Source organism: Halichoerus grypus, chromosome 1, assembly GCF_964656455.1.
Source record: "Halichoerus grypus chromosome 1, mHalGry1.hap1.1, whole genome shotgun sequence".
Classification (NCBI taxonomy): domain Eukaryota; kingdom Metazoa; phylum Chordata; class Mammalia; order Carnivora; family Phocidae; genus Halichoerus; species Halichoerus grypus.
In genome coordinates this window covers 111,704,454-111,730,914 of record NC_135712.1, presented here as the reverse complement: position 1 = coordinate 111,730,914, position 26,461 = coordinate 111,704,454, and the positions used below count along the sequence as shown (strand labels likewise).

The window sequence follows — 26,461 nt, the reverse complement described above, 5'->3', positions numbered from 1 at the left end:
ACCCAAATGCATGCATAAAATGGAATATTTGTGTTATTAAAGTTATATTAAAATGCTTATAATGCTAAGGAAGCAAACTCAGTACAAAAACACAATGACAAGTACTATGACAAGTACAATGACAAATACTATGATCTCAACTACATTCAAAATATATATTATATGTACACAGATGGAAGAGTGGGGGGTTATATAAGAATATAATAGTGGTTATCTATAGAACTGTAGATAATATTTTTGGCTGTACCTTTTTATATTTTTCAAATATTCTAAAATGAGCATTTAATCTTATAATTGCAAGAACATTTTTCAAATCTAAAAATCACCCAAGTAGTACTCCAGAAATGTATAATTGATATAATCCCAATAAGTTACTACCAGCATTGTCAAAAATCATCCAATCAAGGCAGGACAAAATTCCATACACCAGTTGGAAATGGAAGAAGAGGTTTCCTTACTTCCTGGCGTGATGTCTAAGAATGATATACGAGCGGTTTCCTTGGAAGTTCCTGCCTTCAGTTTTTGCAGGGCAGTTTTCCCTGGCTGACTAGCACAGTGGGTTATTAAATGTTGTGTGGTTATAGAAGGTGGTACTCACTTTCACTCAGGGGGTTGTGAAGTGAGGTATAGTATGTGCCCTCGTTGTTCTTACTGACCCTCACCCCAGTTGGCTCAATACTGAGGGGATATGCTCCTTTGTTATGGAAAGTGACTCTGATCGTATCTCCCACCTCTGCCCAAATGACAGGACCTAGGGACAAAGAGAGCATTATTAGTCTTCCTTGGTATATAACATACAGAATACTTAAGACAGTTGTTTTCTTTGGCTTGTCCTCTGGCAGAAACTGCTGGAAGCAACATCTTATTTATGGCAAATGGAACATCTTTTTTTTTTTTTTTTTAAAGTCTCGTATCAGCTTGACATGGTAAGGCTAGAAAGAGATAAGAAGGGCTTTTTGATTTAACTTCAGGTTAAGGAAATTTGTCAGCATTTTGATCCAAGTCGGTTCACCAGCTTTATACATTGACAAGAAACTATTCAGTGTCTATGCTCTCCTTATCTTAGCCTTCTATTTGCCAGATGTGTGATATTTGTCCCAAGAGTCAGGGGGCTGCTAGTTAAACCTTGACCACCCAAAGAGGGTAAGTTAAATTGTCTTGGATGTAAAGAGTAACGTTTTTGTGGATTTTCTGTCACCAAAATCAATATTGTTACCAAATATAGAATAAAAACATAGATATATAGTACATATATTATGGAATATATAAAATGATATTTATTGAGAGCTTCTCATGTGCTTTTCTGAGTGTTTATGTGTATTAACTCCTTTAATCCTTACAGCATCTTTATGAGTTAAGGACTGTTATTGTTATTTTTTTTAAGATTTATTTATTTATTTGAGAGAGAGAGAGAGAGAACACGTGGCAGGGGAGCAGAGGGAGAAAGAAAGAGAAGCAGACTCCCCGCTGAGTGAGGAGCCCAATGCAGGGCTGGATCCCACAACCCTGAAATCATGACCTGAGCCGAAACCAAGAGTCAGACGCTTAACTGACTGAGCCGCCCAGGTGCCCCAGGACTGTTATTGTTATTATTGTTCCCCTTTCACAGAAAGAGAACAGGCATAGCAAACTAAGTACTTTCAGAAGTCACACAGCTAATAGGTGAGGAGTGAGGATAGTCTGGATCCAGACTCTGTGTGCTCACCCACTATATTCTGTCTGAAGGTCTGAGTGAGAACAGGTCTCTAGGCTGTGCACAAGGCTCTAAGACTGACCCAGCCTTTTTCATTAGTAGCCTGGATTTTATTTCCAGGGGAATGTAATTTCAGCTAAGAATAGAGGCTAACAGCTTTGCTGTCTATTTAAACCAAGCCATAAACACAATTCTCCATACCTCTTTTTTTTTTAAGATTTTATTTATTTATTTGAGAGAGATTTTATTTATTTATTTGTTGCTTCTCAACAGAGAGCAAGAGTGGGGAGGAGAGGGAGAAGCAGACTCCCTGCTGAGCAGGGAGCCTGATGTGGGGCTCAATCCCAGGACCCTGGGATCATGACCTGAACCGAAGGCAGATGCTAATCGACTGAGCCACCCAGGCGCCCCTCTCCTTACCTCTTGAAGAAAAAAAAAAATCATCATTTGAAGTCAGCAGAGTTTTCAATGATGAAGATTTACTATTGGTAATTTACATTGGAAAAGTAACTAGCTGCTACCTTTAATTATTGAACGACCTTCCACGTCCCTAGTTTCTATGTAGAAATCGTACTGCAGGTCCTGAAGTTTCTGTTCTTTCTGAGGTTGGGTGGCTCAGGACAAGAGTACAACAGTCACAAATATTCTGCAGGACTCACCCAGGAGGCCAAGATGTTCCTCTTCAGGGCCTCTCTTCTTTTGATTTGTGAAGGAGGCATCTGTGTATTCACGATAAACCAGCTTTTTATAAGATCCTCCAATTCTTGTAGAACCCTGTTCAAAAAATACCTCTGAAGCACTGCCAAAAGAAAAAGGGTTTATCACTGGAGTTGAAAGCAGAACAGAAAGCAAGCGTTCACACAGGACAAATTGAAGAGCAAAATTATGACCAGTGCTCAAAGGTAATTCTTATTTACGATTTGCCAAATATTCAAACAGAAGCAGATGGTACTAGGCGCGTCATAGAAGGATGTTCAATTAATGAGTGGAGTATCATGGTATGGAGGTTTCACTTTTTCAAGTGAAGCGAAAAATTGTAAGATGGCCCATGTCAACCCCTGATAGTTATTAACTGTTCTACAATAGAATCTTTTTAACAAATTATGAAATGTTTAAAAATACAGTAGCTACTGTTAATTGCATATCAGCACCAGCTGGGTACTTAGGAGCTTTCATTTGTTATCTGAAACTCACATGATAAGGCAACAAAGTTGGCATTATTCTCCCCATTTTACAAATGAAGAAATTAAATTTCAGAAAGGCATTTGACTTGCCAAAGTCATTCCATTCATCTCTTCTCCCATTTGACGAATGTATTGGACACCTGCTTTTTGCCAGGAACCTTGTTACATGTTGATGGCGTAACCATAAGCAAGCTGGACCCAGCCCTGTCCACAAGGACTTTACACTGATCAGAGAAGACAGACTATGAACCGATCAACATAATACCATGCAATAAGCACATGGCCTTATGGAGTAGTTCTCCTGGGCTTGGAGAAAGTTGTGGGAAGAGGCCCCAAAGGCTTTCCAAAGAAAGTGATTTTTCAAAACTATCTAGAGGAGAGTCAAGTTAAAAAAGATGAAGTATATGTGGTGGGGAGAATGGGGTGGGTGTTTACAAAGAGGAAATACCCTATGGAAGGCTTGGAGGAAAGAGTGAATATGGCATGTTTTACAAAATATGACAGGAGCAAAGCGTACAGGGAAGGGCAAACAAGAGAGAAAGAGGCAGAAGAGAGAGAAGGAGGCTTGGAGAGATGGGGGTGGGGGGGCAGCAGGACCTAGTTAAAGTTTTAGTGCTCCATCCCAGAGCAGTAGGAAAGCTTTAAAAGATGTGAGCATTCAGGAGCAGTGTTTTAAGAGGATCCCTCAGGTGGGGGAAAAGTAGATAACTGTTGGAAACATTTAGGATATAATGAGGCAGTACATGATGAGGAGGGAAGGAGGGAGTGGTGAAGTGGGGAGTCAGGGATGGTACTCAGGTTTTGGGCTTGACTGATGATGCGTAGTGATATTATTCACAGAGAGGAGAAAGCTCGGATATATGGGGGGAGACAATAGGTTCAGATTTGGACATACTGATTTGGAGGGCCTCATCCGAATGGGGTGTCTCTTAAGCAATTTGAAATGCAAGTCTACAATTTACAAGAGCCTTCTGGGCTGAGCTGCAGCCTTGGAGTCATTGCATCTGGATGTCAGTGTAGACTGGGGCTTAAATTTCTGCTTCAGGAATCACAGACCCAGTTGTGATTCCAACATGTTTCCCACGGATACTGTCCTCTGATGAAGGCTTGTTACAGTCTCGTACCTGGAAAAAGGCCTGGAGACCAGCTGAAAATCACAGGCCCAGCTACGGACCAGTCGTGTGTCATTGAGTAAGTTACTTGACCTTTCCAAGTAGCTGGGTGGCAAATAAAGCTTCTCTTAGGAGGTGATGTCTGAGTAGAGACTTGAAGCAGGGGTGTGGCATAATCTCATCAACATTTTCAAAAGCTTACTTTGGGTGCTTTATGGAGGATGGACAGTAGGAAAGGAAGACTGAGCAAGGAAGAATGGCTGGGAGGCTCTGGAAGTCATTGGACATGGACAGGAGTAGTTCCTGTGAATCAAAGGACACTATCAAGAGAGTGAAAAGAAAACCTATAGAATGGGAGAAAATATTTGCAAACCATATATCTGATAAGAGGTTAATATCCAGAATATATAAAGAAGTCATAGACTTTAACAACCACCACCAACAGAAACAAAAACAAACAACCCAATTCAGCAATGGGATAAGGACTTGAACAGATATTTCTCCAAATCACCAACAAGAACATGAAAAGATGCTCAACGTCACTAATTAGGAAAATGCAGGTCAAAACCACAATAAGATACAACTTCACACCCAATAAGATGCCTATGATAAAAAAAATGGAAAATAAATATTGGTAAGGATGTGGAGAAATTGGAACCCTTGTACATTACTGGTGGGAATGTAAAGTACAGCCACTGTGGAAAACAGTAAGGCTGTTCCTCAAAAAATTAAAAATACAATTGTCATATGACTGAGCAATTCCATTCCTAGGTATGTACACAAAAGAATTGAAAGCAGGGATGTAAACAATATTGTCCTTCCATGTTCATAGTTGCATTAGTCACAATAGCCAAAAAGTGGAAACAACCCAAATTTTCACCAATGGATGGATAAATAAAACACGGTACATGCATACAATGGAATATTATTGAGCCTCAAAGAGGAACGAATGCTACGACGTGGATGAACCGTGAAAACATTATGCTAAGTGAAATAAGCCAGACAAAAAAGGACAAATACTGCATTATGTCCCTTGTATTAATTGCCCAGAATAGGCAAATTCATGGAGACAGAAAGTAGAAGTTATCAGGGATTGGAAAGCTACTGTTTAATGGATACAGACTTTCTATTCAGAATGATGACAAGGTTCTGGAAATGGATAGTGTGGATGATGGTACAACTTTGTGAATGTACTTAATGCTGCTGGATTGCACAATGCTGTATTTTCTTTTCTTTTTAATTAATTAATTAATTAATTTTAATTTTAATTCAATTAGCCAAGGTATATTGTTTTCATGAAAGGAAAGCTAATGCATTGATCAGTCTAGTTGTTTTCAGTATTTTCTGAGGAATTTGTTGAGCCTCTGATAATTTTTAAAACCATTTTCTTTCATGAACTCAAAAATCATATTTTTCAAACTGGGACTCATACCAAACACCTTAGTAAATATTTAGCAGTGTTGTTACTCAGTTTCAGGTACCAATTAAAATGTTAATTGCTGAATCCATCTTTTATGGCCTTTCTTTCTTTCTTTCTTTCTTTTAGGGAGTCCTATTTTGAAATAATAGTCCTTTTTCTGAATTACCTTCCAGGTGCTGTTAAGTTTTTTTTGGTGAAGATGTCTATTCCAGAAGGTGCATAGTTCCAGATGATTTCCTCAGCAGCGACGTAGTAATGTCTAACATGTTTCCCATGGATATCGTCCTCTGATGAAGGCTTGTTACAGTCTTGTACCTGGAAAAAGGCCTGGAGACCAGCTGAAAACCACACGGAAGGAGACATTGGTTAATGCAGCCAATGGTTTTTCCCTCCGATTGCCTCGTAATCATTGCTGGTGAAATAACAGATGGAAATTGAAGAAACAGTGAGAAACAATATTACAAATTATAGTAAATAGTTGTAAATAAATTACTGATAGAAAATTCAAAACTTCTCTATATGGCACAGAGAAGAGATATTAAACACTAGTATTTCTAAAAATGTGGTACCAAGTTCTGTGGAGTTTCACTTGGGAGGTCTTCTGATGAGAAAAAAAAAGACACATTAATAGATAATTAATGAAGAGGGGTTTGGCCATACTTTAAGGGCAGGGTGGAGTAGAGGAGAAGGAATAGTATGAGCATACATGATTATTGTTCTCAGACAAAATCAAAATGGTTATTCACCCAGTGTGTTGGGTCTTCTGAGGCCAAGGTCATATTTAATAGGTGAGGTTATGTTTGAAGGTCAGAGTTAACATACCAAAAGACCCAGATTAAAGTTAATTTCTTCAGGAGATCAATATTACAAACTAATATTTTTTTCAAGAACTAAGAATGTTCTTTTTTTTTTTTTTAAAGATTTTATTTATTTGACAGAGAGAGAGACAGCGAGAGCAGGAACACAAGCACGGGGAGTGGGACAGGGAGAAACAGGCTTCCCGCTGAGCAGGGAGACTGATGCGGGGCTCGATCCCAGGACCCTGGGATCATGACCTGAGCCGAAGGCAGACGCTTAACGACTGAGCCACCCAGGTGCCCCAAGACTGTTCTTATATTGAAGAGATGCAGGAGGGATTTAGCAAGTTAAACCAAGGAGTAACTAGACTCAATGAACAAAGTTAGTTATATTTGATGGAACCAAGTCAAAAAAAAAAAAGCTACTTTTCAACTCCACATGCAAATCTTCTGGTGTTTACAATATTGTGTATTTTACAAAGCTAAGAAGTTATATACAGAACTATACTTTTAGGACAGGACTACACATTCAGAACCAGTTGTTCTTTTCCCAAAATTAATATATTTTCAGATTTCATTACTTTATAAAATTCCAGTCTTTCAGTCTTTTTTATTACATTATGATGCATACCATCATAGGAATGAAATTAAGTGACCAGTTCAAGGCTCAGATTATTCCAAAGATATTTAACTTTTACATTCTGATTCCCAATAATCACCCCATTAGTGGTGTAACAGAGACATGATGCTTATTTCAGCTGACAGCTCATTTTAGGTAAAAATGCCTTACCTTTCAGGTGGTTTAGATTCTGACAGCTAAGCATCCATTCTCCAGGATTCTGGGCCACCATAAAAGCTTCGAAGAGGGTAGCAGGAAAGAGATTGATTGTATCAATCCGGTAGTTCTTATTAGTCAACACTTGGCCGTGGAAGAAAGCTGCATGCACATCCACTTCATTACCCATACCAAAAAGATACCATTTGACTTTGTCCTCTGCACACATGGAGAGTCCTGGGAGACTTCCAAAAGTGTATCCATTCACAGCTGTAAGCCAAGAGCAGAGATCGTGACTCACAGACATTGGTGCCTGGGATAGTAATAGTCACCTCTATAGAAACTGAATGATTTTGGGATGGAAAATACCTGGCATACATCCTGCTGCTATTCCTCCCTCCTGTACCCACATCAGACATTGCTAATCAATCACAGCGCTCTTATTTTAGACCTGAATTCAGCCTCAGGAATTTTGTCAACACAGCATTAGCAGATGAACACAACACTGAAGATGAAACCTGTTTTCTCTCTCTGTTATAAGCTATAGACATTAGTATGTGTATATGTGTATGTGTATTTATAAATACACGCATATATATGCATATATACATACATACATACAAAATGTACAAACATAAGTTTTAAAGACTGAAGGTTATTTAGTAATCAATCATGTATCATGATGATAGTGGTAATATGAATGATTTCAATGCTTTCTTTTTGCTTATCAGAACTCTACCAATTTTCTACAGTGACTATGAATTACTTTTGTAATAAGAACACAAGGAAAGTTTTTTCTTTCTTTTTTTCTTTTTTAAAGGCCGGAAGACAAAATTAGAAGAGATGTGAAGGAGGAAAGAAGAAATGCAGGGGAAGGATAGTAGAGACTGGTACCAGAACCACAAAGCCCTAAAAGTCCAAAAGCAGGATGATCTAAGACCCTTTGAAGAAACTTAGGATCACTATTCACACTCAGTGGTCCTAGAAGTAAGGTGGAAATTGGTTCTGGGAAGCACCATGAATGCACCTGATACAACAGAGGAATAACCACACCTACCCAGACGAGATGTTTGAGGATCTTTTTCTAACATCTATTTTTGATTAGTGCATAACAGAGGCAGGATTAAAGTATAGAAAGAGGACCTTCGAGCCAGAAAAAAAATCTGTATTTCGTTAATTATTTTTCTGCTTTGGGAGTTATTTTTGTATTCTCAATTTCTGAGTAAAGATTATTTTGAAGAAGCTAAACACAAACAAAAATCTATACTTACTGGTCTAGTTGGTGTTAAGAGATGTGATTTCTTATGCAAATTCTGAGTGATAGACAACCTTACTAAGCTCATTGTTTTGTGTCTGGGGGCACAATTAAGAATTAAGGAGAAGCCTGGGCAGTAAAGAAAGCATTTCTAGAAGAAACAAAGTGAATTAAAAGATAGAAAAAAATGATGCAGAGGAAAAATGTAAGAGAAATACCTTTTAGAACTAGTGGTTTGAACTATTTTCCTAAATACAGTTCAGTGCTTTATGATATAAGTATAATTTTAAGCATTTAGTTTAATAATTTTAGGCTGCCTCAAATAATTTTTGGAATGAGTTTGGAGGATAAACAAATATATAAATAAATATAACATACATATACATTAAACCATAATTGATGGTGTTTTCTCCTTATTAGTTTGGGAACAATTTGGTATATCCAGTTGTACCAGGCACAGAGTTTTGATTTGATCTGTTTAGCTGAATATGAAGTTGCATGTTTAATATACCTTCTTATCAAGGCCAGACTAGAAACACACCACTTAGGGATGCCTGGGTGGCTTAGTTGGTTAAGCGTCTGCCTTCGGATCAGGTCATGATCTCAGGGTCCTGGGATCAAGTCCCACATGGGGTTGCTTGCTCACTGGGGAGCCTGCTTCTCTCTCTGCCTGCCGCTCCCCCAGCTTGTGCTCTCTCTGTCTCTCTCTCTGACAAGTAAATAAGTAAAAATCTTTAAAAAAAAATAAAGAAGCACACTACTTATTCATGTGAAGGATAAACCTAGCAGACTTAATGGATAAAGAAAAATAAGATAAAGTTAACACATCTTCTATAATCTTACAATACATCCTGTTACTCTCCTGGAAGTCTTCATCATCTTTGTCAACTTTCTCTGGTTCAGAGCAATAGGTTTTAATGTTGTCATCTAGGTACCAGCTGAGATTTTCATCCACCACAGAAAACATCACCACAAATTCTTGGTCAATATTTTTTTCTTTTTCATTATCCAGAGAATCTGAAGTGAAAATTACTATTTTAGTAGTAGTTAATCTTTAGCATGTATTTTTAGCAGGTGATTTATAGCTTTAAAGATTTATTTTTCTTATAAACCACAAATCTGGATTAGTCACTTCTGTTTTACAGACATGGAAATACTAGGAAATTTTATGTTCAGTATCTTGGGCTTGGAGATCCTTATATATCTGGATGTCCACTGACCACATAACTATTCAATACTTTTTGGCAAATGGGAAGGTTGGAATCTAAAGTTGTGTGTATATCTTCTGGTACATACAGCCATAAGCTGAGACAATAAGTCTTTGCAGGTAAATCCTTATTCCAGTAAGAATTAGATTTCAAGCTCTTGAGCTATGTTGTCTTTTTCATGATGCTAGAAATAGATACTGTGATCTTATATTTACCAACACAATACAGATAACTACAGACCTATCACCATGGAGTGCCGCTAAGGGAGTCACATTCAGTAAAGTCACACATTTCCAACCACCACTGTTGGAAATTGGATACAGCAAAACTGTCTTCCAGGAAAGCATGTTTCTTGCAGTTTACCTATGTGTGTGAATGCTTGTTCCATTTATCCCTTCTTCTTTTCCTGCCCTGCTCTTTCTTTCCTTTTTTCTAGATTCACCCCCTCTCAACCTTACCTACTCAATCATAACACAGAAGACTTGACTTACATTTAAAAAAGCGAACTACCCCATCTCTTGCCTGTTGGTCATACATTGCGATCAATAATGAAAAAATGTACCTTTTTTACAGATTATTAAAGGTCCGATAAGTCCTGAGGCGATATCTTTTGGAGCATCAATGTGGGAATGGTAAATCCTGGTCACACAATTGCTATCTTCCTCACCAGGACTTTGGTCTTGGCTGGCATCCAATATGTATGTGTACTGTTCGCCTGGATACACTTTGTCATCTGCTTTGTGAAAATCTGTGGTGTTATCAGGATAGATGGCCCCTAGGAAGCAATATGCGATAAAGTTACAAAGTGAATGTATTTGAACTTAAATGAGAGAATAGATGGTCCATTAATTTTTTCAGCAAACATTTGGTCAATTTCTAGTATGTGCCCCCTTGGGAATGTAGTGATGTACTATTTGAACAGAGAGGAATGAAGGAGTGAGAGGCTAATGATTAGGGGGTCTGGAAGCTTCACAGAAGATTTGGTTATTATTTTTTATACTTACTGAATCTTAAGGGAGTAGTAATAGATAGAGAATAGTGACTTTTGGTTTGCAATTTAAAGAACCACTTTTGCTCTGGGGTCATGGTATGGAAGCATGAGCAAAATGGCTACTCTCTCTTTTAATTTGAAACATCTTATATGAGGGGGCGCCTGGGTGGCTCAGTTGGTTAAGCGACTGCAGTTGGTTAAGCGACTGCCTTCAGCTCAGGTCATGATCCTGGAGTCCCAGGATCGAGTCCCGCATTGGGCTCCCTGCTCAGCAGGGAGTCTGCTTCTCCTTCTGACCCTCCTCCCTCTCATGCTCTCTCTCTCTTAATAATAAATAAATGAAACATCTTATATGATATCAAATTTTTGCCCATGAAGTAACTATGGATTTTTTAAAATTTTGTACTTTTAATTTCGGAAATTTCCAAAAACATGTAAAAGTTGAGAAAATAATATGATGAACTTACATGTACCCATCACCTGAGCTTTAACAATGATCAACTCAAGGCCAATCTTGTTTCATCCTTACCCCCACCACTCTTATCTCCAACACCACTGAATTATTCCAAAGCATCATCTCATTTCATTCATAAATACTTGAATATGTGCCTCTAAAGGATAAGAACTCTTTTTTCTTTTAACAGAAACACAGTATAACTACCATACCTTAAAAATGAGTAATGCCCTAATATAACATGAAATTGTAAAAAAAGAAATAAGACAGCAGTCAACTTCTATGCTATGAATGTATTTGTTTGTTTCAGAAGAACAAACAAAACTATATGGTCAAAACAATCACCTTCTCAAGCAATACCTCTTTAAAAAAGAAAAAAATTATTTAAAAAAATCTAATTTAATCTTCATTTCTAGACTTAATCCTTATAATTTCAATTAGCATGGCCTCCTCATTTTCACTTATGATAATACCTGACATTCATTGAGCTATTACTATGTACTATTATTGTACTTATTTTATGTATGAGGACACTGAAGCACAGAGAATGTAAGTAACTTGCCTAAGATCATGCAGCCAATAAAAGGCAAGGCTGCACTTGAAACTTGGTCTATTACTTTCGGAGCCCTTGCTCTTATCCACAGCAAAACACCACCTCTTTCCATCATCATTACCATCATTGAGTACTAAAAATGAATCAGAGACATCAAACCTAATCTGTGTTCTTCCTGTACCATCTTTAAGTTTTCTAAGTCCTACATTCCAATGACCTTTTTTTTTTTTAAACATTTTATTTATTTATTTGAGAGAGAGAGAATGAGAGAGAGAGAGCATGAGAGGGGGGAGGGTCAGAGGGAGAAGCAGACTCCCTGCCGAGCAGGGAGCCCGATGCGGGACTCGATCCAGGGACTCCAGGACCATGACCTGAGCCGAAGGCAGTCGCTTAACCAACTGAGCCACCCAGGCGCCCTCCAATGACCTTTTGATTAATTGTATCTCAGTTGTGGCTCTGGAGTCGTGCAGCCATGTGTACCATTTGGCTGTCGTAGGAGACTACCCAGACTGCCTGAGCCGGGACAGAGTTTATCCCAAGTTAGGATGGGACGGGACAGCGGCCACGGTATATTCACACGTAAGAACTTCAGAGGTGAGACAATCCCTATCTTGAGTCCTGTTTCCTCCCTCTGGACGTTTGCCTTTTCTAGGCCTTAATTCCCATTGCCTAGTTCTTTCATTCTCTTTGGCTGGCGAGGTGCGGGGCGCTGGGAGGGAAGTCCCAGTTCTCACTGACTCATTCCATCCATCTACCCAGAAGTCCCATCACATTCACACTTCACACAAGCAAGCACAACTAAGAGAAACTCAGTATTATTATGATGAACCAAAATACTTAATAAAATCGTTTAGAGCTAAACGACAAAGTTATAGATCTTATCCAGGAAGGGAGGCCATAATCTTAGAAGTTAAAAAAGTGCTCCTACTGAGAATTAAGAGGAAATTCCAGCTAGAATATGAGCTGAACTTACCCTCATGTTCCTTATAGTAAGTTATTCCATGTGGATGAAAAGTGTAGGGCCTAGAGGCAAAGTTTTTTAAGTGTACATAAACCTTATCTCCAGTTTCAGCTTTGATAATAGGGCCTAAAAACCCCAGCCAGATAGGTTTTTCTATAAATGTTGTAAAGGTTTTGTCTGTGTACTGAAGATACAAGGCCTTCTTATAGAACCTTCCAATTCTATTTGGGCCATTTTGAAGATAGATATCGGGATGTCCCCTGGAAAGGAAAAGAAGACAACTCTATCAGAAGCCATCATTTTGGGGGATAACATTATAATTATAACATCTCATGTAACTAAAGAGAGATTAATAACTATATCACATTAAATGTTTCCCTACTATTGTATGGATGCTTCCAAAAAATGAAGAGGTGAGCGGGTACTTACCCTGCTATTTTAATTAAGTGAGGCATCCCACATCAGGTGTGTATTAGAGAATCATGTGTGAAGGCACCATAAAAATATGGTGTATCTTACAACAGTATTTTTCTTTTTTTGTTTTTGTTTTTTTTTAGAGATTAATTAATTAATTATTTTTTGTGGTCTGATAATCTTTTATTAATATATAATGTATTATTTGTTTCAGGGGTACAGGTCTGTGATTCATCAGTCTTACATAATTCACAGGGTTCACCATAGCACATACCCTCCCCAGTGTCCATCACCCAGCCACCCCATCCCTCCCACCCCCCTCCACTCCAGCAACCCTGTTTGTTTCCTGAGATTAAGAGTCTCTTATGGTTTGTCTCCCTCTCTGGTTTTGTCTTGTTTCATTTTTTCCTCTCTTCCCCTATGATCCACCAGAGTATTTTTCTGCAGGATTTTTATGTTAAAACCCAGAGGTATTATGAAATAAAATACAAAATTAAAGTGAAATATTAAAATAAAGCAGTTAAGACGTTACTCATTTATGGTATACCTCTTTCAACTGCTAGAAAAAAATGAGTTTATAAGCAGTTAATCTTGATATTTGAGACTTCAACATGTGCATATATTTTGTTTTCCTATATAAATAAAATTAATGATGCTAAATTAATTTTACCATTTGTATTTCTTTTAGCAGCACTAAACCAAGATTGGAATTGATGCGTTCAGTACATGTGGGTTTTAAAATTACCTTTGGATTCAAATTACCCTTATGTTCTTTTAATCCCTTGCAACTGAAAATACTTGAACACTGAACGTTTACATTCTGCTTAGTGGCTGATTCATAGTTGCTCAAAACTTTTCTAAAAATATGAGCAAATTAAATTATAACTGGGCCAGGGGAGCAGGGGGAGGAGGAGAAAGAAAGACAAGAAAGGAAAAGGAAGAAAGTGAGTTTGGTATTCAAACTTTTAAAATGATTCTTATGTTGTCTTTAACAGAAGGCTCTGAATAGCTCAGGAAGATCGATTTGTGGGTAACACCATCTGCCCATGTGGAGGACCCACTTAAAACCTGGACTTTGGCAAGTTCCACCACAAATGGGATCTCCTCCAGTAGAATAAAAACTGCTAACACTCAGGCTGATGATCTGAGGTTTGTATTTCTTGGTGTGAGTGTGTGTGTGTGTTTGTGTGTGTGTGTGTGTTTTGCCAACTTTCCCCTCAGTGACCTCTGATGCCTTACGGTTTCTACTCAGTCCCCGTGGACCCGGAAGATCTGACTGGAGAATAAACTTTGATTTATTTCCTCAGCTATAAGCTCAATGAAAAGAGTGAGAGAGACTTTTCCTTCTTTTCTTCAAGACAAGAGGAGGGCTTGTCTGGGACCTCTGGACTAATGTTGCTGCAGAGTTTAAAGGCCCAGTTCTTCCAAAATCTAGGCTTGCAGCCTAATATTTCTTAAGTTTTAATGTGCATGGGAATCTACTGAAGACCTTGATGAAATACAAGCTCCTGAGCCCCAGCCCCATTGATTCTGATGGTGTGCATCTAGGCTGGGGCTCAGGCATCCGTAGTTACTAACAAACACCCCAGTGTGTTGGTGTGTTCTGTTGGGGGCGGGCAGCGCTGGACCATGGATAACCTGAACACGGGAGACTCCAAAGTGAAGGGGAAGAGAGCTGCCTAATCCCAGAGGCAGTGGGATTTCTTGGGACAGTGAGACAGAAAAGTGGCAGGTTCTGTTTCCAGACCCTACCCTGGTAGTGGCCAGACTTCTGTTGCTATAGTTGCATGAGGACATCAGATTAAATCTGAGTACTGGAGCCAGTGAGCATAGCTGCTCGGCAGTGCTTCTGGTAGCTGAGCTGGGGCAGCAGCAGCAGGTGCTGGAAATAGCAGAGCACCATGCCCCGGATTGACCAGAGGACTTTGACAATGAGTATCTCATCGTTGTCACCATAGACCGAGGATGCCATTTTTCCTGGATTGTGTGAACTCCAGGATTCTCAAATTGTTCACTGAGAAATGAACCCTTTTGATGGGAAGGGGGCCAAACTGGAAGTTAGAACACAAAGAAGTGACATCTTTTGCTTCAGTTCTCCTAATTGTTTTCTAATTGTGTGTTGGAGTTTCCATTTCATTAGAATAAAATAGAAAAACGAATTCAGGAAGGCTCAGAGGGACTTCAAGGACATCAATATGCATGGGAAAACAGCAGGACAGGGGGGTGAATTCTTCCTCTAACACTGCAGCGTTAGCATGAACAGGAGGAGTCCTAATAAGGAGGTGTTTTAACAACAGCAAAATTCTGAGGCACTGAAGGCCGCTGAGATTAAAAGCAGATTCATCCAGATGGTACTGCTGTGAAGAGGTTCACGGGAGTACAGTTTCAGTCAGGCACACGGCTAGAGCACGGCTCACAGCGCGGAGATGGAATTCCTCTCTGGTCACCCCAGCACTCAGTCTTACACAGGCCCATCCAAGTCTGAGCGTAAACTTTCTCCAGTGTCTCCTCGTGTTAGGAGATTAGTCCTGGAGATAATTTAAGTCGAGATTCTAATCTGTGTTCTAAAATGCCCTCTTGATACACATTTTACATTGGCCCTCAAATTTTTAAGGCTTCACTCAAATACTCTGTGTATTTATATTTTCTGAATGTGACTCTGAAACACTTGAAGCACGTCTCATCCCACTTCCGTAAAATGCAGTGAGTTTTGTGGGATGCCTTCATTGCACAGAAGTTCCCCTGTATTAATCACCTCCTGACAGGAGGAGCGCTGCCTAAGCCTCGGGATTCACTCTTTGTACACGGAGATTTGGGGGAGGCAAAAGCTTCTTTTGAAATAATTGATCTGAAGTTATAACATATATTCAGGGTTTTTAACATTTGGAATTCCTTTTATATACACAGCAATATGCGAAATATGTTTCCCATCTTTTTTTTTTTTTTGAAATAAAATTAACCAAATTGGGAAATATTTCATATCATGTGATAGTCTAAGGGAGGTCTATTTAATTATGTTCTGTCTCCAAAGGAATATCAAAGGATCATAAGAAGAGGTCTATTTAATTTCAAGAACACAGCTTGAGGACAAGGGTCAGTTACTGGAAGTTTGCAGGAAGTTTGACAGTCAGATATTCAGTCAAAAGAATCCATTATAGTTGATCTTTGAACCAGATAATTCATATTAATTGTAGTTCTTCCTGTTGGCAATTGTAACATGCTCTTTTCTACTCATTACAATAGATACTGTCTCTCTCTCAGTAATCACATCCCTCTTTTTTACCCCCCTAACTTCTAGAATCCTGTAGCCAACCCTTACAATTTCTGGTAGATTCATACTCAGAAGTGAGTTTTTAATGGTAGTGGAATTTTTAAAAAAAATTTACACTGCCTTAGTAAGACAATAATAATGCTACATCCTTCCATAAATTCAGAATGCACTTGAGTGGTCTTGGTTTATGTTTAGACACGATTACTAACATGTGGGTAATATATGGGAAAAGTTTCTGGATTCTTGGCTTCATCAGTGGAGACACAGAAGATTAGTTTTCTATTGCCAAATAACAAATTATCACATAACAGCTTCAAACAACACCCACTGATTATTTCACAGCTCTGTGGGTCAGAAGTCTGGCCCGGCGTGACTGGCTTCTCCGCTCAGGTTATCACAAGGTTGACATCAAGGTGCTGGAGGGGCTGAGCACTCATCTGGAGGTGCTGGAGAAATCCACTTCCAAACTCAGTCAGGTTTTTGGCAGAATTCAGTTCACTGTGGTTGTAGGATTAAAATCCCCACTTCCTGGCTGGCTATAAGTGGAGGACCTTACTCAGCTCCTCACAGCCACCTGTATTCCTTCTCAATTGGCCTATTCCAAATGTGAGTCAACAGCAGTTTGTTGAATCACCTCAAATCTCTTCTTCTTCCTCTTCTTCCACTAGGAATTCTCTGGGTTAAATTAGGCACACCCAAATCATCACCCTATTTTTACTTTATTTTATTATTTATTTATTTAAATTCTTCATTTAAATTCAATGTAGTTAACATATACTATATTTTTAGTTTCAGGGGTAGAATTGAGTGATTCATCAGTTGCATACAACACCCAGTGCTCATTACATCAAGTGTCCTTCTTAATGCCTATCACCCAGTTACCTCTTACCCCCACCCACCACCCCTCTGGCAACCCTCAGTTTGTTTTCTAGAGTTAAGAGTCTCTTATGGTTTGCCTCCCTATTTTCATCTTATTTTATTTTTCCTTTCCTTCCCCTATGTTCATCTGTTTTATTTCTTAAATTCCACGTGTGAATGAAATCATATGGTATTTGTCTTTCTCTGACTGACTTATTTCACTTAGCGTAATACGCTCTAGTTCCATCCACGTTGTTGCAAATGGCAAGATTTCATTCTTTTTGATGGCTCAGTAGGATTCCATTGTATATAATACCACCTCTTTCTCCATTCATCTGTCGATAGACATCTAGGCTCTTTCCATAGTTTGGCTATTGTGGACATGGCTGCCAGAAACACTGGGGTGCGTGTGCCCACTTCAAATCACTATGTTTATATCCTTTGGATAAATACCTAGTAAGGCAATTGATGGGTCATACTGTAGCTCTATTTTTAACTTTTTGAGGAACCTCCATACTGTTTTCCAGAGTGGCTGCACCAGCTTGCATTCCCACCAACAGTGTAGGAGGGTTCCCCTTTCTCCACATCCTCGCCAACATCTGTTGTTTCCTGAATTGTTAATTTCAGCCATTCTGACTGGTGTGAGGTGGTATCTCATTGTGGTTTTGATTTGTATCTCCCTGATGATCAGTGATGTTGAGCATTTTTTTCATGTGTCTGTTGGCCATTTGTATGTCTTCTCTGGAGAAATGTCTGTTTATGTCTTCTGCCCATTTCTTGACTGGATTTTTTGTGGTTTGGGTGTTGGGTTTGATAAGTCCTTTATAGATTTTGGATACTAGCCCTTTATCTGATAAGACATTTGCAAATATCTTCCCCCATTCCATAGGTTGCCTTTTAGTTTTGTTGACTGTTTCCTTTGCTGAGTCATCACCCTATTTTAAAGGCAACTGTGCCATTGAATATAATATAGACAATGAGAGCTCTAGCTCTTCATACATATGGGTTCTGGAGTTTTAAGACCACCTCTAATATGATGGATAAGGAGATGGGGCCTTTGGGATGTGCCTAGGTCATGAAAATGGAGCCCTCATAAATGGGATTAGTGTCCTCTGAAAGAGGCTCCAGAGAGATTTGTAGCTTCTTCCACCATGTGAGGACACAGTGAAAAGGCTATGAACCAGGAAGAGAGCTCTTACTAGAACATGGCCATGCTGGTACCTTGACTTTGAACTTCTCAGCCTCTAAAACTGAAAAATAAATTTCTGTTGTTAATAAGCTACCCAATCTGTAATATTTTGCTCTGGCAGCCTGAACAAACTAAGACTGCTGGACATGCTGGTAATCAGAGACAGAGAAGGGAGAAACAAGTTGCTACCTAAACTCATCTTTACAAAAAGTTTAGTAGAGTATTGGTGAAATTAATAAAGCTCTGTTCAATAGTCACAGTTCAGATATATTTTTTTTAAAAAAAGATCACAAGCAGAGTGAGCAGTGCCATTTAGAGTTCACATGACTCTAGGTTGTTGTTGAAACCACAGATTATCAAACCAATGTTGTGCAAACTCCCTAAGCCCAGACAAGACACAAGAGTATTTAAAACCAAAGAAATTCTCTGTCCCCCAGTTCCCCTCCCCCAGCATTCTTAATAAACACCCTCTCTCTTCTCTCACTTCTGGAATTACAGACTTCTTTATTGAAGCGTGTTTGGGGCAATGTCTTGCACTTAGTTTATGTCCAGTAAAGCTGATTTGATTTTTTGATCATGAATAAGAGCAGAAGAATGGTGGATGGGGGCATGGAGTATAGTGTTTTGTTTCCCTATAAAAATCGCATATAATTTACATTGTATTTAATCAGGGAAAATACTGCCACCATACAAAATACCTTGGTGAAGTCATGAAAATAGGTCATATTCCTAAGAAGAGAATGCTACCTCAAAACCAGGCTTTAAAAAAATTATAGCAAGGTGTATTAGTTTTGTTTACAATCAGTTATTTTTAGGTCAGAAACTCTTCTTATTGTATATTACTAAATTAATAACTTAACAGGTATTATCAGCTATGCATTTATTTTTTATGGTGAAAAATTTCAAACATACATAAAATGAATGAGAATAGCATATACCCATCAACATAATCAAAGATTATGAAAATTGGCATACTTGCTTAGCTATTTTTAAAGATATAATCTTAGCAGCTGATGGTCATTGGGTTCATTTGTGCTTTATCACCATTAAAATACATTTTTAGAAGTAGCGAGCATTGAGTGTGGTGATAATTAATGAGCATTATTAAAAGTGATGACCTCAGTATAAACTTCCAGTATAAAAATGTCAAGGAGAACTATACTCTTGCTTTTCTGTATGGTGACTATTGCTTGAAATAAGGGGGCTTTCACCTAAAACATGAAAACATTTAAATTACACAGAGTTTTTTGGGGGGCCATCACAATAGATATCTCACATTTTTTTGTACATGTGTGATGGACCAAGCACCGTACTAAGAGCTTTAAATGCACCCACTCTTCCAAGAACCCTATGAGGTATTCTTTATCTCCATTTTACAGATTAGCAAGCTGAGGCTGAGAGAGATTAAACTGAATTAACTGTCCAGAGTCATCCAACAAGTACTGGGTGCAGTCATATTTGTTAAAATTGTGTTTAATTTCTATAAATGATGTTTTAAAGGATCAAAAAACATTTTATTCTTACCTACTAGTAATCAATAAATAGTATGATAAACATAACATTTTACACTGTCATTATTTAAATTAAGGATCCTCAGCATAAACAGACAAGAAGACTCATCCCTGATGAGAGACAAAATAATAACCAGAGGAGGTATTAAGGAGCGCCCGCAGATCCCCTGAGACTGAGGGGAAAGGTGTAGGGCAGCCTTTCTCCCTCACCAAAAAATGCCCAGGAATTTAGAGATTTATTAAAGTTTCCTGGATTTCCAGTCCACATTTTGCTCTTTCTATTTACAACAAATTAATAAAATATTTTATCTTATTGCCTTTATTTTTTAATTGATAGTTTATAAATTTGGTCTATAAACAATAAAAATAGTGACTTACGTGTCAACTGAGATAAGTTTCTGCTCACTGTCAGAGGCATAGTCCCAAGTTGTTTCAATAATTCCGATGTAATAACGCTTCTCTTTCGCCCAGGCTGAGTTACTATATAAAAACAGAAAAATACTCAGCCACAAAATCTTCATTTTTTTTCCTCTTGGAGCCTGAGAAGCAATGAAGTGAAATCAGAAGCAGGCAATTTTAAGCTTCTTCCTTTATTTGCTTGTTTGACACAACTTAATGTTGCACAAAAGTAAATTGTTTCGTCAAAGCAAATAATGTTTCCCACTTCAGCTCATTTCTCGTAAATCCAGAAAGAAAAGTTTTCTGTTGCCAGGCTTCTCTGATGACAAATAAAAAGTCGACAGTTATTGTTGGAGCCACTAGAGTGTGCATAACTCTGCCTTCTTCCATTTATTGCATAAATTCCAGGAGGGTAAAAATCATCTCTAAATGCTCCCTTTGTTCCTCGAACAATAAGCCACAGTACAGTGGCCTGCACCCAGCGAACTCTTAATAAATTAGGAGGAAATTATGCAAAGTGGTTTAAAACATGTCACTCTTTACTTTTGAAATGGCTACCAGTACTTAGTTGCAACTTGATACAAAACCTGATATTTAGCTTGCCAAATGTAAGTACCCCACAATAAGAATCTTATTTTGAAGGATTTATCTATTTTGTATGCTCTGCACTTACCTGCATAGAAAGTTTACCATATTATTCTGCATTGCTATATGCAAATAACAGAGCACAACAGGGGTTGATAATTCTGTTTTATCATCAAAGAAATCAGACCTAAGTAAATCTGTTTGCAAAGGCAAAGGTTGGTCTTAATAAACAGAAGTTTATTATCAGAAGTAAGTAGAAGTTTATTAACAGAAAATCCTGGTTGTAACATTGCACACTTTGTGTTAATATAACCTTTTCCTCTAGAATCTTTCAATGCATTATTATTTGCCCGAAGTTGTTTATAAAAGTAGACTGGTATAGGAGAAAGGACCCGGATGTTTGTACAATTCATTAATTTAGTAAGTGTTACCGAGAGAACCTGCTATGCGCCAGGTCCTGTTCTAAGCGGTGGGGGTGCAGCAGACATGAGTCCCTACCTTCATCAGCTGACATTCTACTTGTGAGAGACTGGCAATGTATAAATGAAGAGTGAAATAGCTAGTATTAGCAGCAAGTGCTAGGGAGCAAAACAAATCAGAGAAAGACAATAATGAGTGCCAGGGAAGACAGCGGGATGAAAATCAAAATCCGATGGCACCATGTCACATCAGACAAGATACTTAACCCTGGCCTCAGTTTCCTCACCTGTAAAATCTCAGTCTCAGCGACTATTGTCCAGATGGTAATTAAAATGACTCACCACGTTAAGGCACATAGTAGAGATGCTTCTCTCACCAGGTCATAATATCTTAACTAATTGCCCTGATACAGACAACTGAATCACATTGCCCAGGATGTCCCAAGACCTCCTCCTAGAGCCACATTTAACTATTGTGTCCTCATGCCCACTGAGAGGACCACTGGCCAAAATCTGTGCCTTGCAAGGTGCTGTTCCTTTTAAATACTGGAGCCCTAGAGGGGCTCCTATTTCCAAATGGTCTACTCGGAGGGGACATCTTTTAGCAATTCATTCTCCCAAAAGGAGAATGGCACAGAGCCATTATATGAGCCAGCAGCTTTCCAGACGTTTCCTTCTTTCTCATCCTCTACTCCAAGCCCAAACTCAGCCCTGAGGGATGTGAGGACAGTGATCAGATCACAGCAACAATCCTGTCACTTCTTTCAGCTAGTCTACCCCACTCCCACCAAAAACAAAACAAAACAAAACAAAAAACCCCAAACAAACAAAAACGGCTCAGGTAGTTACTGAGGGCTTCAGAATATATTGGGGGCGAAATGAAATGGTTAAAGAATAACACCCCTGCCCAGTGGGAGTAAATATTTGATGTTGCAATGCAGGGAAGGTCATGAAGTCCATCTTACTGTTTTGTAACAGTTACCCTTCCCATTAAAAGGCATATAGCTGCTGAATGGTGGGAAGTAGGGAGAATTATCTGAGTCTTAATACTGTCTAAATAAAAAGAGGCCACTGCGGGCTAATAAGCAACCAGCCATTGACAGGGTCATTTACTGCAAACTTCCTTATAGTGACTCCAGGGTTGGACCTCAAAAGTGAACTTTGAATGATGTTGCAATTGAGAACTTCTGTGCTCAAGAAATGTGTCACAGCAGCATAAACTGGGGTAAGACAAGAAGCGCAAGGGGCCCACAGGAGAGGCTCAGCGGACTTAGAGCATCGCAAGAAAGAAGAGAGGAACCTGGATGGGACCAAATAGCTCATCCACTTAACTACGTCTGGCAGAAGGTTGCTACCTCAGAACCCTGGGGTACACCTTTATAGTTTGCTATAAACAATTACTGCACAGCCAAGCTAATTGTTTAGTAACCTGAGTAGAGTCACATACCACAAGTTTTAATCACTTTCCACAATTTCTTTTCTTTATTGTCTTAAAGATTTCTGGAGAGTCTTACCTGCATTTAGCAATTAAGACCCTAGGGCTAGGGGCACCTGGGTGGCTCAGTCAGTTAAGCATCTACCTTTGGCTCAGATCATGAGCCCAGGGTCCTGGATGGAGCCCCACGTTAGGCCCTGCTCAGCGGGGAGCCTGCTTCTCTCTCTGCCCCTCCCCTCCCAACTCATGCTCTCTCTCTCTTATTTAAATAAATAAAATCTTTCAAAAAAAAAAAAAAGGTTAAAAAAAGAGATCCTGGGGCTGATAAGGGCTAAAATCAAGGAAGCTTCAGCTTTATTTCTGTCTGGCAAGATTCAATCTCCCTTTACTTCCACTATTCCTGCTTATACCCTCTAGTTTCTTTTTTGGTTGATCCATGACAACTGGCTTTTAACATAATATGTCAGAATTACTAAGAAACAAACCACCGAAGACAGTCTTTCACTTTGTGACTGCAGGAAACAGTATAAAATCACAAATCATTCTCTACATGACCAGTCAGACCACCACGATGCTATCTTTTTCACAGGAAATTGTGCAACTCTGGAATTTTATCAGTGAGTGTGGTTACATACAGAACTCTGATAATGAGTGCTTTGACTTGAACTAGTATAGCACAAACCTGGCTGATCCTCTTCTCTATTGTTCAGTTCATAACTATTTAGGGGGTTATCAAATTGGTCTTTGGTTGCTCCATCCCCTTTGGCTGCCTGTTAATGGGTCAAGGTTCTGGTCAGCACATTCTGACAGGTAGAGCTGTCACAGACAGGGGAAGAAAAAAATCCTAGACTCTCATCTAGCAAAAGCCTTGATGGTGTCGACGTCTACATTACAATGGGGAAGGAGATTTGTTTTTTAATGGCATAAGGATTCCAATTACTCCATTCTTGTTTTCTTACACTGTGAACAATGTAGAAATCAAAGCATATGATTCGTTAGCAATGAAAAGGAACCAAAATAGTAGAATTATTTTTATAAAAGGTTAAAGAATAGCTTGTTCACAAGGTTTGATTACATACAACTTCAATGTGCGACTTAAAAAAAAAAAAGATTTTATTTATTTATTTGGAAGAAAGAGAGCGAGAGAGCATGAGCAGGGGAGAGTGGGGGCAGAGGGAGAAGCAGACTCCCCCTGAGCAGGGAGCTGGGCTGGGGGCCTAATGTCAGGACCCTGGAATCATGACCCGAGCAGAAGGCAGTTGCTTAACCACTTCACCAACTGAGCCACCCAGGCGCCCCCAATGTGCAACTTTCTTGAAACATCTTCCTCTCTTGTTGTGGTTAACCTCATTTCTTCTTGCTTCTATTCCATGCTGGGGCAACACGTTTTGTATAGCTCTTAACACTTTGATTTGTGCCTGGGTCTTAATTTATAAAAGATGGCTCTGTGATGACATAAAAAGGCGAATGCCATTGAAAGAAAAGTTACAATTCCCCTAGACACAAGAGGCACGCATGTCTTGCAGGGCCAGCGTTGTTGAGGAGGCAGAAGCAGATACTGGGGGAAGCATAGGCCACAACCTTCGTTGGGATTTGTGTAGGAAAGGCAAGGCAGGGCAGAGTAAATAGCTTATAATTGGCTAGTTTGAATAATCTCAGCAGGCTTTGGGGCATAGGAACGGTCTCTAGTTTGGTGCTTGGCTCCAGATTGATTTCGGGCAGAGGAACTATGGCTTGGTGTGTGAGTTACATAAAGGAGGTGGTTAGGGGTATGGATTCAGGGATTGGTTGGTTTGCATATGAAAGTCTGGCTCACTGGCAAGCTGTTAACTATCTCTAGGAATTAGCTAGCTCTGGGAGGGGCAGTCTTTTCCCACCTAGCAAGGTCCCCAAAGACGTCAAAGCATGATAAAATATTGAAAATTAAAAACATGATTAATACATATTTCGTATTGGAATTATCTGTTTATGTGACTGTCTCCTCAATTAGACTGGGCTTTCTTGGGGCCAATGACTATGCCTTGTTTTATCTTGAATCCCAGGCACTCAGCATAGTTCCTGACACACAGCTTAATAAAAATTGAGAGAATGAATAAATGTTAACTATAGGAACGGTCACTAACATCAATTAGTTGATTACTGTATGCCAGAGCAGTGCCAAGAGCTTTATAAATTTTATTTCATTTAATCTTCACAATAACCAATTGGGCAGATGTATTAGTTTTTTTTTTTTTTTCTAATTTTTTTATTGCTGCTTTAACAAATCGCCACTAACTCAGTGGCTTGAAACAACATAAAGTTAATATCTTACACTTCTAGATGTCAGAAATCTGACCCCTACATCACCGGGCTAAAGTCAAGGTGTCAGTGGGGCTGCATTCCTTTCTCGAGGCTGTAGGGGAGAACACATTTCCTAGCTTGCTCCGGTTTTTAGGGGCTGCCCACATTCCTTGGTTCATGTGGCCCCCTTCTATAAGCCAACAATGGCAGGTCGAATCCTGACATTGCATCACTCCGACCTCCTCTTCTGCCCTCCTCTTCTACTGCTAAGGACCCACCCTGATAACCCTGAATAATCTCCCTATCTTAAGGTTAGTTGATGAGCAGCCTTAATTCCATCTGCAACCTTCATTCACCTTTGCATGGACAGTAATATAGCCATAGGTTCTGAGGATTAGGATGAGGACATCTTTGGGGGAGACCATTATTTTGCTTACAGAATATCACAAATAAGTATTATTATTATTATTATTATTATTATTATTATTATCTTCATTTTACAGATGAGGAAACTATGGATAAGAGAGATTTTATACCTTGTCAAGGACCCCATAGCTAGTAAGTGGAGTAGCCAGAATTCAGGTGTGTCCTCCCTGACCCAGAGATGCACTATGATCCTGAGGGCAGTAGAACATGGCTTCAGACCACGGTTGGGCTGGGCTTCCCAGTCTCTCTGTGCTGTGGAAGGATTCAGGCCAGGGTCTGGTTGGCAGTTGGCAGATTCAGAACCTTCATTTTGTCAGTTTACAAAAAGATGATTAGGTTTAGAGGGCTCCCTTTGGAGAATTTTGCAAACTTGGAGAATCAGTCAATATAGTAATTTATTCATTTAAAAATAAAGGAGAATAGGTATATATTATTGGTCTTTTATTTTTTTATTTTTATTTTTTTAATAATCTCTACACTCAACATGGGTCTTGAACTCACGACCCTGAGATCAAGAGTTGCATGCTCTATCAACTGAGCCAACCAGGTGCCCCATATAATTGATCTTTTAAAAAATTTGTTTATAGATCTACTTAGAAAATCATATTATGGAACAAAATTTTCTTGGCAAGTATAGAATTTGACTAAAAGAGTGTATATTCTTAAAGTATATTCCTTTTTTAAAATTTTTTTTTGCACTAACAATATTTCTGTTGAAATGATGGTACTCATCATCACAATGAGAGCACCTTCCAATAGTTGTGCAGGAGACACATCCCACTGATGCATTCTTAGTCTTTGACTGTTCCTGTTAAGATGCATGCAGCTGACTACCTTTCCCTACAACTCCATTCACTAGATCACACTTCACGTATCCATTAAATTAGGGTTTATTTTACTAGACTGTGACTACTGTCCATCTCTGAATCCCAAAGCCTAGGATTGTGTTCTTAAGTGAATGAGTAGATGAAGTAAGCATTACTTTTGGTGACATTGGGGCATCACCTTTAGCAATTTCTTACAGAATAGTGTAGTTTTATCAGCAACACTTTTAAAATTCTCAGACTGGAATGCTTCTTGTGGGGAAGGGGCATGGCTAGTTTCATCCATATTTTGTAGGTTCTTATTAGCTTCAACAGCAGAGAGTGAAGTAGTATTGTTACTTTTGCCCAATGTTATAATAGCATTATTAGCATATTAATTTTTAGAAGTACTCTTCTGGAGACACAAGTTGGAGTATCTTGGGGTAAAATGAAATGATGTCAGGGATT

The 26,461-nt window shown here is 38.9% G+C and overlaps 1 protein-coding gene across 4 annotated transcripts in view; it reads right to left on the bottom strand.

Annotated features, from left to right (window-relative positions):
* Positions 1–20,387, bottom strand: part of CP (ceruloplasmin) — a 58,356-nt gene extending 37,969 nt beyond the window's left edge. The window contains exons 1-8 of one of the 4 annotated variants that reach the window (XR_013447037.1): positions 20,025–20,385; positions 12,416–12,663; positions 10,007–10,219; positions 9,080–9,253; positions 6,997–7,251; positions 5,576–5,747; positions 2,353–2,492; positions 599–751 (exon numbers count right to left, since the gene is read on the bottom strand). Coding sequence is in view for 3 of the 4 variants with exons in the window: in XM_036115616.2 (XP_035971509.2) it covers positions 599–751; positions 2,353–2,492; positions 5,576–5,747; positions 6,997–7,251; positions 9,080–9,253; positions 10,007–10,219; positions 12,416–12,663; positions 20,025–20,167 (1,498 nt within the window). In the remaining variant the exon portion in view is untranslated. Of the gene's footprint in view, positions 1–598; positions 752–2,352; positions 2,493–5,575; positions 5,748–6,996; positions 7,252–9,079; positions 9,254–10,006; positions 10,220–12,415; positions 12,664–20,024 lie in introns of all 4 variants that reach the window. The other 3 variants (XM_036115616.2, XM_036115619.2, XM_078070543.1) reach the window with 3 other exon arrangements.
* Between the last annotated feature and the right edge of the window lie 6,074 nt (positions 20,388–26,461).